Source organism: Nicotiana sylvestris, chromosome 12 (genome assembly GCF_000393655.2).
Source record: "Nicotiana sylvestris chromosome 12, ASM39365v2, whole genome shotgun sequence".
NCBI classification, from domain to species: Eukaryota; Viridiplantae; Streptophyta; class Magnoliopsida; order Solanales; family Solanaceae; genus Nicotiana; species Nicotiana sylvestris.
Genome location: NC_091068.1, coordinates 6,443,004 through 6,459,803, shown reverse-complemented (window position 1 = coordinate 6,459,803; position 16,800 = coordinate 6,443,004). Strand labels below are relative to the sequence as shown.

Here is a 16,800-nt window from a genome sequence, read left to right as displayed (position 1 = left end):
CGCAAACAGTCGAGGTATACGTAAGCTGATACAAATACTAATGTAAAGAAAAAAAAAAGGAATGCCATCAAACCTTACAAGACAAATCTAAATCATCTACAATGAAAATATCCTATTCAAATATCAAAACTGAAATCTTGGGTATTCAAGAGACAACGCCATATGTTATTTGGTGATATCTCTAATCATAATCGAACACCTTCCTTCTCAATTTAGAACATGACTATATAGACTTCTATCTTGATAGAAAATGAAGGTAAATTCTCGAGAGAAAAACATGAATTTTAGGTTGTTACCATGATCTCAAAGAACCTTCAACCAAAGTCAAAATACCCTTCTTAACTTGTTGCGACTGAAGCTCAATCTGCAATGAATTGGAAGCTTTCAGATGTTTCTGCTATCAAAGTATAGATTTTGTCACTAATACTGTATAAATACTGACACAATGAAATTATTAACCTAGAAAAATGTTTTTTATGTGTGGTTTGATGCTTAATGAAAGTACAATGAACTCTAGAAATTTGGATTCAAATCTCATTAGAGAAGGAAAAAGTTGCATATGTGATTTTTTCGTACGATGGGCCGGATCTAGGATTTCTAGTACATGGATTCACTATTTAAAAAAAAAAAAAAAATCTATCAACTAAGAATTGATCCCTATACCTCTTAGTAAATAACTCAATTTCCAACCAAATGCACCATTCAACCTTCTAAGTTCCAATAGCTAATATTATACCAATTTTAGAAAATATATACAGTAAATAACTAATTTTACGGAAAGACCATGTGTTTATTTATCCCATAATTACACCTATAAATTCACCCCTTTTCATATGTGTAAAATTGGTGATTACAACTATCCAATATTTGCGCTAGTGTGATATGACAAATGTCATGTTGATTGAAATAATGGGACTTTTTGGAGCGATCTTATCGGAATGTTATCAAAATTTGTGTATTTAAGAAATGACCCCAGACCTGCACAAGTTCTTCAGGGGTTTCTTCACCGAATTAAATTGCTCATCGAAATCTTCCGATTTGTCATATTTTTGCTCTTCAAGATTTCTCTACTAATTCGGTAGAGTTGATATTATCATTATTCTACCTATCTGTTAACTTGTTCATTGAAGTCTACCGGATTGTCATACTCGTGCTCTTCAACAATTTCTCTACTGGGTCGGAAGAGCTGATGCTATATTTTGTCTATCTATGTTAAGTTGTTCATCAAATTATACCGGATTGACATATTTTTTTGGATTGTTTTAACAAAGTGTTTCTTTGAATTTGCAACTTCAATTTCGATAAGCCCATCCCAAATCTCCTCCAAATCATCTCACAGTCGAAACAAAGCTTCCAAATACCAACACAAACAATCATCAATCACCAATTTAGTCGAATAACATAAAATAAAAAAGACTCATTTTGTCTTCTTAACACTTTTTAAGGTCCAACAATTGAGTTTTGAGATTTTTATAGTAAATCACCAAAAATATGTGTCTGAACTAAAAGTTTAAGCACAAATTATCAATATTTAAATCGATTATTAACTTTTATTTTCAACTATCAAATAAGAATTTCAAGCTTTAAAATTAAGGAACTAGGTGTTCAAGTGGGGAAAAAGGGGACATTTTGTTAAGACCACAAAAAATAGAGACGTTCCGCCAAGACCAACCCCTTTGGGATACTCCGTGCTAGTTCTTGCAAATGTCAGTGGATTAATTCGGGTATTTTAAGCTCACCCCGAAATCATTATTATCAACAAATAATTTAAGTAATATATTATCCTTATTTTATATTTACAGGTAACCCTCTTTAAAGGTAGTGTATGTAAGCCTCTTTAAAATATAAAATTTGTAATCTTAAAAATTAGATAAATTATTTGCTACAATAAATTTTAAAAAAAAATTGATGGTATGAAAATTTCTTATACTAATTGTATATATACTTAAAACTTAGTAAGGAGGAGTTTAGATGTCTTGTAGTATCATTGAATTCGTTGATGGAGTAACACAAAAAACTCATAATACTGTAAAAACTCCTTCACATTCCCGCTGCTCCTGTAGAACACACCATACTTTGCCTTCAATCCCTTCAACACTTACACGCTCACCATGTCTGATTCTCACCAACACCTGCAACAACTTAACCAAATTAACGACCCTCCAGATATAGGATCCATGCAAATCGACGACACAAACATGCATACACAATCAGCTACTTTCCTACAAACTCTACTCACAGACAAATACCTATCGCCAACACCAAGCAACCAAAGACCTTCCTTAAATACCTCAGATTTAGCAAACGAAATAATCCATAACCCTACCGATGATTGTCATACCTCCTTTTTGCGCGCCTACCCCGAAGGGTAAATGCGCGAGGGAGTTTTCCAATTTAAGTGACAATATTCGAAATGAGATTATTTATTTAATTCAGAGTCGCCACTTGGGAAAGGTTTGGCTTTTGGTGTCCCAAGTCACCGGTTTATCTTGAATCCCAATTCGAGGAAAATATTCGACTTTCCAAATGAAGTCTGCGAACCAGAAATTCTAAGTAAGGAATTCTGTTGACCCGAGGGAAGGTGTTAGGCACCCCCGAATCCCGTGGTTCTAGCACGGTCGCTTAAATTGTTATAATGGCTAAATATCTGATTTAAATACATGTTGTGACTTATGTGCTTTTATTAAGTTTAAACCGCTTTTATTATTATCATTTATTTTTTATAGAATTGCAACGTCGTGAAAATGCATCTCGAACCACGTCACAATCAATGCACCCGTAGTTGTTAACACATTTCGACTCCGTTGAGATTTGAATTTGGGTCACATAAATGCGCACCCGAATTTAAGAATGTAATTTAATTAAGTCGCGCCTAAAAAGTCTAACGCGTTATTATCTTTGGGGAAGGCAGTGGAATTCACTAAACAGTCCATCCCAAATTCTAAGTATTTATTATGACCAATTATTGAGGGCCCCGCAATTTGCCTTTTTATTCGGCGAGGCTCGTCTCATTATTTTAGAAGGGTACCCTACAATGACTACGTCTTTACTACATTTATCTTTAAAGAAAAGGATGATGCCGAATTTTGCTGGTTTGGACAAATACGGACTGAATCCTTATTATGTTTGCCGAACCTAAACTTGTTTGATTACCTGATTGATTGTTCATGAGGTGAGGGTTACCGCATGCTTTGTCTTCAACAAGTGAATATGCTTATTAATTCGCTAAGTGAGATTGCAAACAAACTAACAACATATATTGAGTTATGTTTAACGACCTCCAAGTTCTATTCTTAACACTCTAAACTATTTGAAATTGATAAAAGAAATCGGCTGTTTTATTATGAAAATTACTACTAATTGAACTCAAAAAGGATTATTAGTTTTTCTCAACAATCATCAAAAGAATCTAGTTATCGATGTACTAACTACTTGGGCATTCCACAAACTACATAATCATATCATATATACAACTAAACAACTATAGATCACAGTATTAAACAAACTAAGTTTCAGTTAAGTACAATCTTCCTAATGTATTTTTCTATTGAGTTATAACCCCCAAAAAAAACTACACAATCCACTAACACTTTATAAAACTACAAGTACAACACCAAATGATTAGAATCCTTCGTATCTTTCATTTCATGCTCAATTTTACTGTTACATCAGTGTGAAATTCAAGTGTGTACCTGGATATTGGACACAAGAAGGAAAAGAGGAGTGATCAGTGCGACAGCAGTGATAAAACAGCAAACAGCAACAGCAGCAGTAACAAACGAACAGAATATACCCCAGTGGACAGAACCAGAATTAACTCAATGAAACAGTACTCAAATAACCAAACAAAACAGACTCCGGAGACTCAGTGGAGACCGGGCAGAAAATAAGTGGATCCGCAATAATAGTGGAACAAAAGTTTCTGATCTTTGGACACTCAAGGAAAGAAAACCAAGTTTCGAATATAACAAAGCAGTTAATGCTGGTTTCAAACACAAAAAAAAAAGTGAAGGAAAGCAGAATTTTCAGCTTCTTCTTTGTTCTCAACTCTCTTTTGGTTCTAACCCCCGTTTTCTTTTCAGTCCACCCTCTGCTCCCCTGCAGTCTACTCAGTATCCTTCAATCTTTCCCTTCTCTTGCCTTTTTTATTTTTTGGTTCTCTTCTTATATCTATTAGAAGATAAGAAACCCCCCTCAAAGACAGGCTGCCTATGGCTTAAAGTAACTCCTAATGGCTGTCATTTCCACTTAGGATTGTCTAGGCATCAAGTTTTTTTCTATTTTTAATCTTCTGAAGTTCAAAATGTAGTGCATAACCTACTGTACAGCAGGTTCCACTACCATTCTCATGTGCATTTTCAGCTTTTTATTATTAAACTCATCCTACATCTGACTTCTCATCTTTAAAGATGTCAGCCAGGGTGTATTTGCACTATAGATTACTCTAATGGTTCAACCCATACTCAACTGGCAGTCTACTTAAACTTAAACTCTGAAATCTTCATTAAAAATTGCAGCTATAACCAATCCTTAAATGATTCTTGGTTCACCTAACAAACTACAAATAGCTATAATCAATTCACAGCTGATTCAAACAATGCCTCAGTAAAAAAAATTAAACAGCTTGAGTCAGATTATTACCATTCAAAACTGAAACTAATCGACGACATATATCGAATCGACTACGCGAATTACAACACATACAATCAATAGCAAATGATCAGAATCGAACAATATTAACAGGTGATTCAAGTTGTACTGACAAAAACAAAGAATTGCCCTGGAAACTAATTAATCGATCAAACTCATTCCAATCGATTATATAGTTTAAACACATACACTCATCAATGAACAGACGAAAATCTCGACCAAATAAAAGGTCCGGGCGAGGTGGACAGAATAGTCGACACAAATGAAAACAAACTCAAGCTGACATTTAAACACATAAACAGACATAGACAAGACATGGGACTGACAAGGAAAAGAAAAAATACCTTAAGAAATTGAAGGTTAGACGAACCCGTCTTGGATTCTGACTCGGACCACTTTTGGGGTTGAACGGACTTTAATCGAAGTGTTCTCAACTGAGAACACCTCGATTAAGGTCTATTAGACCCCAACCCTTTGTTTAATTGGACAAACTCCCAGGTTTTGGATTTCTAGGGTTCTTGGGGCTCAAATTAGGGGTTTGAGCTTTTCTGGTTAGATTCAAACCAAACCAGGCTTGGTTTGGTCACGAGGGAGGTCAGGGGAGTAACTGGTGTGCAGTTGGGGTGGATCGGCAAAGGCTGAGGTTTGGCTCGAATCTTCAAATGAAGATTCTAGACGATGGGGAAAGATTTCAAACCAACAGTTTGCAGATTCGTGTCCAGGGGGTCGAGGTGCACTAGGGGTGTTAATCTGGTGGTCATCGGCATCGTTGCCGCCGGGATTATAGTGAGGGGGTGGAGAGGCGGCGCTAGGGTTCTGAGGGGTGTTTGGGTTCAGTCTCTGAAAGAGACGAGGATGAGGGAGGGGGGTTTGGCTTAGGGGGCGTGGGCTTAAGAGAGGAAAGTTTATATACGGGACAGGGAGTTGAATTTCGGCCGTTGGATCATTGATGATCAACGGCCTTGATCTTTTCTCTTAAAGGAACGGCATCGTTTGGTTTAGTGTTGGGAATGGGTCAATCCGGGTACCAGTGGGTCGGGTATCTGGGGAAAGCCTGGAGCCGTTGGATTGGATGGGATGAACGGCTCCTATTGGTCATGCCTAAACGGCGTCGTTTGGATTAATGAGAGACCTGGACTGGACCGTTGGATCTGTTTGACCAATGGTTCAGATGGAAGGTGCCAAAACGGCGTCGTTTCTTATATCTGGGGGACGGATTGGATCAATGTGTTTGGGCCTGATTTCTTTGGGTTTAAAAATGAGCCCAGGTCCGAATCTTTTCTCAATTTTTGCACTCTTTTCTTTTCCTTCTTTAATTTCTAATTAAAAATTCGAATTTACAAAAATCCTAAAAATAAATTATAAAATTAAAATTATATCACACAGACATTAATTGATTTTTTAGTAATAATTAACATACAATATCATATATTAATTAAACAAAATCAACCATTAAACGCTAAAAATGACAAAATTACCAAAAATAATATTTTTTGTGATTTTCATTCTTTTAAAAACCCAATATAATTTAGTTAATTCCTAATAGTAGAATAGGATCCTAAATTTACACGTAACACATTTTTTTGTAGTTTTAATTAATAAAAAAAACAATCAAAAACAAAACTACAAATAGCTATCAAAAATGCCACGCAAATTCACAAAATTATACGCAAAGACAATTTATTTTATTTTTTCGATTTCTTTTGGAGTAATTGTCGTGGAAACAAAAATCACGTGCTCACAGCTGCCCCTCTTTGTTCGAAAACATGCAAGGTTTTCGTGCAAAGATAAAGTGAGCGGATATGAGCGATTTTTGCCCGTTGAAATACTCCGTGTGAAGCACATTTTTGAAAGATTTGACCGAATCTTTGCTTCAAAGATTTCCTACATATCCTGGGCTAAACAGGAATCAGGTCAATATAGTTCGAGAAGTTTTGATAGCTGGGACTTCCATGGGATTGCAATGCTTGTTGTTACTGCTGTTGCTGCTGTCGCTACTGCTTTACCGACCTCCCTATTACAACCAAAGAAAATTGAAACTGAACTAACTACTTATGCCTGTCAACCACTAGTTACAAGATTCCTATCTATAATTCTTTCGTAACTTGATCTTGGGTCTTAGCTGATTCTGCTTGTAGACTTCGATCCGAATCTTGATGCTCGCAAGTTGTAGGCGCTTGTTTATTTCTGCAGCATTGAGTGAGACGGGATTGGCGGAGCTCGGGACTTCAATCAGATTTTGAGCGATCCGCACTTTGTTTGTTCCAGTATTTGGGAACATCTCCTTTTTTTTGTTTTTTTTCTTCCTTTCCTTATTCTGGATTGAGACTCACTCCGTAGGTCATCTCGATCCATGTGCCTCGAGGTCAGACTTGCTGAGACAACAAAACAAACGAACGAAATTTTCTGTCCTAGTTTCACTAGGAAAATTTTGTGAGTTAATTGCCATAAAAATCTACAGAATTGATGAGGGGATTGGAAACCTCAAGTCTAAAAAGCGCAACTCAGGGATTGGAGCCCTAATGTTTGCAAAAGGCAAAAACGCTCAATTCAGGGATTGGAGCCCTAATATTGGCTAAAAGAGAAAAACCGCTCGACTCAAGGATTGGAGCCCTAATGTCGGCTAAAAGAAAAACGCTCAACTCAGGGACTGGAGCCCTAATGTCGGCTAAAGAAATATCGCTCAACTCAGGGATTGGAGCCCTAATGTCGGCTAAAAGAAAAATGCTCAACTCAGGAATTGGAGCCCTAATGTCGGCTAACAGAAAATCACTCAACTCAGGGATTGGAGCCCTAATATCGGCTAACAGAAAATCGCTCAACTCAGGGATTGAAGCCCTAATGTCGGCTAAAATTAAAATCGATCAACTCAGGGATTGGAGCCCTAATGTCAGCTAACAGAAAATCACTCAACTCAGGGATTGGAGCCCTAATGTCGGCTAAAAGAAAATTGCTCAACTCAGGGATTGGAGCCTTAATGTCGGCTAAAAGAAAATTGCTCAACTCAAGGATTGGTGCCCTAATGTCGGCTAAAATAAAAATTGCCTAACTCAGGGATTGGAGCCCTAATGTTAGCTAAAAGAAAATCGCTCAACTCAGGGATTGGAGCCCTAATGTCGGATAAAAATGAAAATCGCTCAACTCAGGGATTGGAGCCCTAATGTCGGCTAAAATGAAAATCGCTCAACTCAGGGATTGGAGCCCTAATGTCGGCTAAAAGGAAAATCGCTCAACTCAGGGATTGGAGCCCTAATGTCGGCTAAAAATGAAAATCGCTCAACTTAGGGATTGGAGCCCTAATATCGGCTAAAGGAAAATTGCTCAACTCAGGGATTGGAGCCCTAATGTCGGCTAAAAGAAAATCGCTCAACTCAGGGATTGGAGCCCTAATGTCGGCTAACAGAAAATCGCTCAACTCAGGGATTGGAGCCCTAATGCCGGCTAAAAGAAAAATCGCTCAACTCAAGGATTGGAGCCCTGATATCGGCTAAAAAAAAATCGCTAAACTCAGGGATTGGAGCCCTAATGTCGGCTAAAAGAAAATCGCTTGACTCAGGGATTGGAGCCCTAATGTCGGCTAAAAGAAAATCGCTCAACTCAGGGATTGGAGCCCTAATGACGGCTAAAGAAAACTCGCTCAACTCAGGAATTGGAGCCCTAATGTCAACTAAAAGAAAAATCGCTCAACTCAGGGATTGGAGCCCTAATGTCGGCTAAAAGAAAATCGCTCAACTCAGGGATTGGAGCCCTAATGTCGGCTAAAGACGACTAGGGAATGGAGGCCCTATGTCTAAAATCTCAACTTAGGGATTGGAGCCCTAATATTGATAAAGGCGACTAGGGAATGGAGGCCCTATGTCTAAAATCTCAACTTAGGGATTGGAGCCCTAATATTGATAAAGACGACTAGGGAATGGAGGCCCTATGTCTAAAATCTCAACTTAGGGATTGGAGCCCTAATATTGGCAACAGGTGAAAGATTGATTTTGGGGCTTCTAAACTAACCCCTTTTTTTGGAATTTTCTTCTTATTTCTCTTTTCGTTTTTTTATATTTTTATTATTATTATTTTTTTGTTTAGTAAAAATGAAGGAGAGAATTTGGGGGAACTTCCCTTTTGGGTTGATTCCTTGTTGCAAAGCTATTTTTTGCACTTGTGCATTTCTTTTCCCTTTGGGTGGCACGTGCTTCTTGCACGATTGCTTTGGATTGCACCTGTTTCAATTCTCCAAACAAAGAACAATTGTCAGTTTGAAAACGGTAGTTGGTTCGGTGGCCTTGATCGTTCCAATTGCTTGGTCTCGGCCTCATTTCTGTTGAGAAACTCCGCCATTGATTGGATTTACAGGCGACCCCCTTTCAAACTGATCAGACTCGGATTTCCGGATTTTGTGATGATTCGCCCATGTAAGGCTTTGGTTCTTCCATCTCATTCCGCTTGGGGATTTTTACTGGGGCAGACTCAGTGGAGATTTTTACTGGGGTGACCCCCCTTTGGTTTTTTTTTTTTTTTTTTACTTTGGAGGTAGTCAACATCATGATCAGTCGGGATTGGACTGACGCACTGCTGAGGCTGAGTATTTTCTTCACTTCTTGCTAGACGGAGCTCTGTGAAACCGGTCCTACCACCTTTTCTTTCTAACACATTTTGGAATTTAGGGTTAAAACGAAAGGGATTCAAGGAATGGTAAACAAAGAGCGGAGAAATGAATTTGAAAGAGAAGCGTCCCTTTCGGGGAAAAGAAAGACTTATCTGAGGTACATGTTGACTTTAAATTGACATGACATGCTTTTTGGACTGGATGCCCGACCCTCATGAACTTGTATTTCCTCATGAACCAAAAACGGATCAATGTTTCCAAACCAGGGAACCTCGCCAGAACTTTCTGAGGTGAAATCATCTTTTCGGCCAACAGCGCCCTTTGCGGGTTTTCGCTACTCGACCTCTCTCATTTCTCTTCTCACTGTCGCCTGATAGCACTCTTTGCGAGTTTTTACTAAACAAGCTCTCTCATTTTCGATTTCTCTACTCCCGTCGCCTTATGGTGCCCAAAGGTTTTCACCGACAAGACTCTCTCGTTTATTTCTCTTAGTTTTAGAACGCATCAGCTTTCAATAATGATATTTCTTTTCCCCCGCCTTTGGCAATCGATCCGAAGGACTTGCACTCGGTTGTTTTGGTAAAAAAAGAATTGTGGATAAAATTACAACTTTGGAACCATTTGGTGGGCTCGTGGTCGAAACATTATAACATCTGCCCCAGTTTCAACTTCAGGGAAAATTGGATTTTTGTTTTGGTGTGACTGAACCCCAGATAGAGGCTGCCTACGCATCCTTTCGGAATCAAGTCAGACGTAGTTCAGGCCAATCATTTTTTTTTCAACGGTGCTTTTGGATTCCAAAGAGGGTAGCCAAGGAAATGTAACCGGCTCAAAGGGTTTGTAGAGAGAGTTGATAGTGTTCGGGTAGCGGGAATAAAAGCCTTCATCATCTCAAAATGTGCCAACACATCACCGAAATAAACTCATATATAGTACCTCTTGACTGCATCCGCGTTCACGGCTGTTTCAGGATCATTTCCTTCAATATCACCCAGATACAACGCTCCTCTTGGCAATATCTTCCTGATGATGTATGGGCCTTTCCAATTAGGATCAAATTTTCCTTTCGCTTCCTGGTGATGTGGCAGAATGCGCCTTAATACTAGTTGACCTACTTCAAAATTCTTGGGTCGCACTTTCTTGTTGTAAGCACGGGCCATCCTTTGTTGGTACAACTGTTCGTGACAAGCCGCAGCCATTCGTTTTTCGTCAATTAAAGTCAACTGCTCCAATCAAGTCTTAACCCACTCGCTATCTTCAATTTCTGCTTCAACAATGGTTCGGAGCGAAGGAATTTCTACCTCTGCCGGTATCACAGCCTCGGTCCCATAAACTAACAAGTATGGGGTTGCCCCTACTGATGTGCGTACTGTAGTGTGATATCCCATCAAGGCAAACGGTAACTGTTCATGCCATTGTCTGGAACTCTGGATTGTCTTCCTCAAAATCTTCTTGATGTTTTTGTTTGCTGCTTCAACAACGCCATTGGCCTTGGGCCGATAAGGAGTGGAGTTCCTATGCATTATTTTGAACTGTTCGCATACATCCTACATCAAGTGACTATTCAGGTTTGCCGCATTATCTGTGATGATAGTTGCAGGAATACCGAAACGACAGATAATATTTGAATGTACAAAATCCACCACGACTTTCTTAGTGACCGATTTGAGAGTGACAGCTTCGACCCATTTTGTGAAGTAATCAATAACGACCAATATGAATCTGTGCCCATTTGAAGCTTTGGGCTCAATCGGACCAATGACATCCATACCCCAGGCAACAAATGGCCAAGGTGTAGACATGGGATGCAGTTCTGTGGGAGGTGCATGAATCAAATCACCGTGCACCTGACACTGATGACACTTCCGAACGAAACTAAAACAGTCTTTTTCCATGGTCATCCAGTAATAACCCGCTCGAAGGATTTTCTTTGCTAAAACATACTCGTTCATATGAGGTCCACACACTCCTGCATGTACTTCATGCATGATTCTTCCTGCTTCTTCAGCGTCAACACATCTTAACAAGTTGAGATCCGGGGTTCTTTTATACAATACCTCGCCGCTCAAAAAGAATCCACTCGCATGCCGCCTAATAGTTATCTTTTGATCTCCAGTAGCATGTTCAGGGTATTCTTGTGTTTTCAAGAACCTCTTAACATCATGGTACCATGGCTGAGTATTTGGTCCCGCCTCAATTACATTACAGTAACCGTGTCTTTCCCTGATTTGGATTTCCAAGGGATCGATGTGGGCATTGCCTGGATAAGGTAACAATGAAGCTAAGGTGGCAAGTGCATCGGCTAGTTCATTGTGACACCGTGGGATATACCTGAACTCTATTGATTTGAATCGCTTGCTAAGATCCTCCACGTGCTGCCGGTAAGGAATAAGCTTGACATTTCGAGTTTCCCATTCACCCTGGGCTTGTCGGATAATCAGATCAGAATCTCCAATAATCAACAAATCTTCAACATCTTGATCGATCGCCATATTCATGCCCATGATGCAGGCTTCATATTCAGCTGTATTGTTCGTGCAAAAGAAACGAAGCCTAGTTGTAGCCGGATAGTGTTGACCAGTGGGTGAGATCAAGATTGCCCCAATTCCTACACCTTTGGCGTTTACAGCCCCATCAAAGAACATCTTCCAAGCATGAGAGTCTTCCGAGACTACTCCTATGGTGTTTATCTATTCATCTGGAAAATAAGTACTCAATGGTTGGTACTCATCATCAATCGGGTTCTCAGCCAAATGATCTGCTAACGCCTGGGCTTTCATTGTCGTGCGAGTGACATAGACTATGTCGAATTCAGTAAGCAAGATTTGCCACTTTGCTAGTCTCCCAGTAGGCATTGGTTTCTGGAATATGTACTTCAAAGGATCCAACCTGGTTATGAGGTAAGTAGTATGAGCTTGGAGATAATGTCTCAATTTTTGAGCGACCCACGTCAAAGCACAACACGTTCTTTCCAACAAAGTGTATTTGGCCTCATAGCTGGTGAACTTCTTGCTTAAGTAATAGATCGTCTGCTCTTTCTTTCCAGTTATGTCATGTTGTCCGAGGACACAACCGAAAGAATTTTCCAAGACCGTTAGATACAAGAACAAGGGTCTCTCTGGATCTGGCGGGACCAAAACTGGAGGATTTGAAAGATATTCTTTGATCTTGTCAAAAGCCTCTTGACACTTAGCTGTCTATTTGATTTTTGCATACTTCCTCAATAGCTTGAATATGGGCTCACATGTGCTAGTCAGTTGGGCAATGAATCGACTGATATAGTTTAACCTGCAAAATAGACTCATCACGTCTTTCTTCATTCTTGGAGGAGGCAGATCTCGGATAGACTTTATCTTTGTTGGATCTAACTCGATACCTCTCCTACTTACTATGAAACCCAAAAGCTTGCCCGATGGAACTCCGAAGGCGCACTTAGCCGGATTCAGCTTCAGGTCGTACTTTCTCAACCTCTCAAAAAAATTCCTCAAGTCTCGAACATGATCGTCCTGAGTACTGGACTTGACTATCACGTCGTCTACATACACCTCTATCTCTTGATGCATCATATCATGAAAAATGGCAGTCATGGCTCTCATGTAAGTCGGTTCGGCATTCTTTAAACCAAACGGCATAACCCGATAACAGTAAGTACCCCAAGGTGTAGTGAAGGCAGTTTTCTCGGCATCTTCTTCATCCATCAACACCTGATGATATCCAGTGTAACAATCTACGAAAGACTGTATCTCATGTTTGGCACAGTTATCAACAAGGATGTGGATGTTGGGCAACGGGAAATTGTCTTTGGGACTTGCCCTATTCAAATCTCGATAATCTACACACACCCGAGTTTTCCCATCTTTCTTCGGTACCGGAACTACATTAGCCAACCACGTAGTATACTGGACTACCCGAATTACTCCTGTTTTCAACTGCTTTGTGATTTCTTCTTTGATCTTATCGTTGATATCAATCTTGAACTTCCTCTGTTTCTGTTGAACTGGAGGACAATCAGGGTAAATTGGCAATTTATGCACCACTAGATCAACACCTAATCCTGGCATGTCATCGTATGACCAAGCAAACACATCTTTAAATTTAAAGAGGAGTTGAATTATTGCATCTCGCGTTGTCCCATCTGTGTGAATGCTTATTTTGGTTTCTCGGATTTCTTCAAGAGTTCCCAAATTAACCGGTTCGGTGTCATTCAAATTCGGTTTAGGTTTATTCTCAAAGTGTTCCAATTCTCGATTTATTTCCCTAAAAGCCTCTTCTTCGTCGTATTTCGATTCTTGGTTCATTATTTCACAATTAAACAACTCGTTTGGATTTGGGCGTGAAGTCCGCAAACATGTCATATTATTTAAAGCCGCATTATTATAACTGAAAGGAAAAGATAAAAGAAAAATAGCAAAAATCAGAAAGAAATAAAGAAAATGATGAAATACAGATTTTATTCCTTGGAATTGGGAAGATAACAGGGTTTATATTTCAGGAAATTAAAACAGGAAACTAAAGAAAAACATCCGAGTTACACCCTAGGATAACTCGTGATGCAGGAAAGGTGGCAGGACAGGTCTACCCGGACTCCTGCCTGACTGGGAACGGTGTTGCCTCCCAATTTTGAAGCTTAGCATTTGGGCCCATGTATAGCACCTCAGCGGTGCTTGTGCCTTCTCCCAGCTGAACCATGTGAGTTTCGTAAAGCATTTCTCTCATTGCCCCACATATTTCTTCAATCTCTTCGGCCGTAAAGGCCTCGTCGTCTTCTTCTTCAATGTATTTTAGTCCGACAAAAGTTTCGTATAAATGTGGCAATGGTCGAGGCAACTTCCACCCCTCATTTTTCTTCTTCTTTGCCCAGTCTTCATCTTTTGGAGTGGGTTGGAAGCCTATCCCAAAGAGTTTCTTAGTGGAAGGCAAGGTGATAGGTTCAGTTATTCCTTGCCGCGTTCGTCCAAGCCCTTTTCCTGGTTTGAATCCCTATCGGATCATTTCTTTAACAACCATGATTGAAGCGTTGTACAAGAAAGGCTGGGGACAAGGGCTCCCTTCTTTATGCTGCTCCGCCAGCACAACTTCAAAAGCCTGATAAACTGTATGCTCAAACCCTTCCCTTGCTTCGAGATATGGGATGGATGGGTCCCGATAAATAGATTGTTCGTCTTCGCCGTGGACCACAATTTCCCGATCTTCATATTCAAACTTCACTATTTGGTGGAGTATGGAAGGTACAACCCCTGCAGCATGAATCCAAGGTCTTCCGAGGAGAAAATTGTAAGACATGTCCATATCCAGTACCTGGAAAGTTATTTCGAACTCCACCGGTCCTATAGTCAATACCAAGTCAATTTCCCCGAGGGTGTCCCTCTTGATGCCATCAAAAGCTCTTACACATACATTATTGGGGAGAATCCTTCCGGTCCCAACTTCCATTCTCTGCAGCGTGGAGAGCGGACAAATGTCAACACCCGAACCTCCATCCAACATTACTCGCTTGACGTAGTAGTCTTCACACTTGACTGTCAGATGTAAAGCCTTGTTGTGAGCTGCTCCCTCCGGAGGTAAATCGTTCTTGCTAAAAGAAACTTGATTAACCGCAAAGAACCTTTCTATCATTCTTTCAAGTTGTTCAACTGAAGTCTTAGCCGGTATATACGCTTCGTTCAGGGTTTTGAGCAAGATCTTCTGATGTTCGGCAGACCTCATTAGCAAGGATAACATAGACACTTGGTTAGGGTACTTGCGGAATTGATCCACCACTTCACAGTCAGGCATATTCATCTTTTGGAAGAAAGCCTCTGCTTCTTCAGCGCTTACAGGCTTCTTGGGTGGGAAGCACTTCCGTGTGGCATTGTTTACTTCTTGAGTGTCTGAATATTTTCCAACAGAAGTATTCTCTGGAAGTTCCCCCGTGACTTCTTTGCCTTTGTATGTAACCAATGTTCGTTGATAATTCCACGGTACCGTGGACGGGTCTGTCATTGGCTTCTGTGGTACGCGTCCGATAACCACTGGCTCATTCAGCCGAGGCGGTTTAATCGTTCCCCGGACCACATAGGCCCCTTTCGACACGTACATTGGTATTACCCTTTTGACTTTGAATCTCTGTGGCTTCTCTGATCGACCTCGTGGAATATAGAGAACTTCATTCTTCGCAGGCACCATCGTCTCTGTCTTTGTCTCAACCTTCTCTTCGAGCTCAACCTTGACAGTACTAGTCTTTTTTTCCCCTTTCTCTTGCTTCGGGGCTGCTTTAGGCTTTCTCCCTGCATCGACAATGGCGATTATAGCTTTCAGGGCAGGATCAAACTCCTTGTCCTCACAGATCATCCCAATCAACGGCCCATTATTGTGAGCGGGCAACGGATTATTGGTCACATTTGGGACCTCCTCGTCCCTTAATACTATCTTTCCCTGTTCTATTAAGTTCTCTACCACCCTTCTTAAAGTCCAACAATCATTGGTATCATGCCCTTCTGCTCCCGAATGATAAGTACACCTGACACCGGCTTTGTAAGCAGGTGATGCTGGATTGTGCCTTGTCTGAGGGACTGGTTGCAGGAAACCCATCTGGACTAGCTTTGGGAATAGGGTAGAATACGGTTCACCAATGGGTGTGAAAGTCCGTCTTCTGGGTGGTTCTTGAGGACGGAAGTTATTTTGAGGTAGTTGTGGATTATAGTGGTTTCGGTAAGGAGGCTGATTTCTGGGAGGTGGAGCTTGGCTTCGATTGGCTTGTTGCGGTGGCTGGACATAAGGCTGAATATTCATGACCATGTAGGGTTGAAGAGCATAGGCCACATTTTGGTGGGGGTAGTAATGTTGTGAGTTTTTTTCTGGAAAACGGGGCCTGGGATTACTATATTCCCTTGCTTCTGACGCCGCCATGGACGTCTCTTCCTTTTTCTTCCCTCTTGCCATTCCCCCGGACCCACCTTGGATGACTTGGGAGGTTGCCCTTATGGCTGCCTGACTCAAGATTCTACCCGTTTTCAAAACATTCTCTACCATTTCCCCGATCTTAATCGCTTCCGCGAAAGGCTTTCCCATGGCTGACATCATGTTTTGGAATTAATCTGATTCTTGAGCCTGGAGGAAAGTAGTGACCATTTCTATTTCATCCATGGGAGGTTTTACCCTTGATACTTGCTCGCGCCATTTAATAGCATATTCTCCGAAGCTTTCTAAGGGTTTCTTCTTCAAGTTTGACAAAGAATTCCTGTCTGGCGCGATGTCAATATTATACCGAAACTGTCTTACAAAATCTCTGGCGAGATCGTCCCAAATGTGCCATCGAGATATGTCTTGATCCATATACCATTCTGAGGCTATTCCTACCAAGCTTTCTCTGAAGTATGCCATCAACAATTCTTCTTTGCCGCCAGCCCCACGCAATTGGTTGCAATATTTTTTGAGGTGAGCAATGGGATCGCCATGCCCATCATATTTCTCAAACTTCGGTGTTTTGAACCCTACGGCCAGGTGAACGTGAGGGAACATGCACAGATCAGTATAGGATACACTCTTCTGCCCGCTTAAACCTTGCATAT

The 16,800-nt window shown here is 40.5% G+C and overlaps 1 protein-coding gene across 1 annotated transcript; it reads right to left on the bottom strand.

Annotated features, from left to right (window-relative positions):
* Nucleotides 1-14,230: 14,230 nt before the first annotated feature.
* Nucleotides 14,231-15,820, bottom strand: LOC138882646 (uncharacterized). The gene has a single exon (XM_070163251.1). It carries the CDS (start codon nt 15,818-15,820, stop codon nt 14,231-14,233), a length of 1,590 nt encoding a protein of 529 aa, XP_070019352.1.
* Between the last annotated feature and the right edge of the window lie 980 nt (nt 15,821-16,800).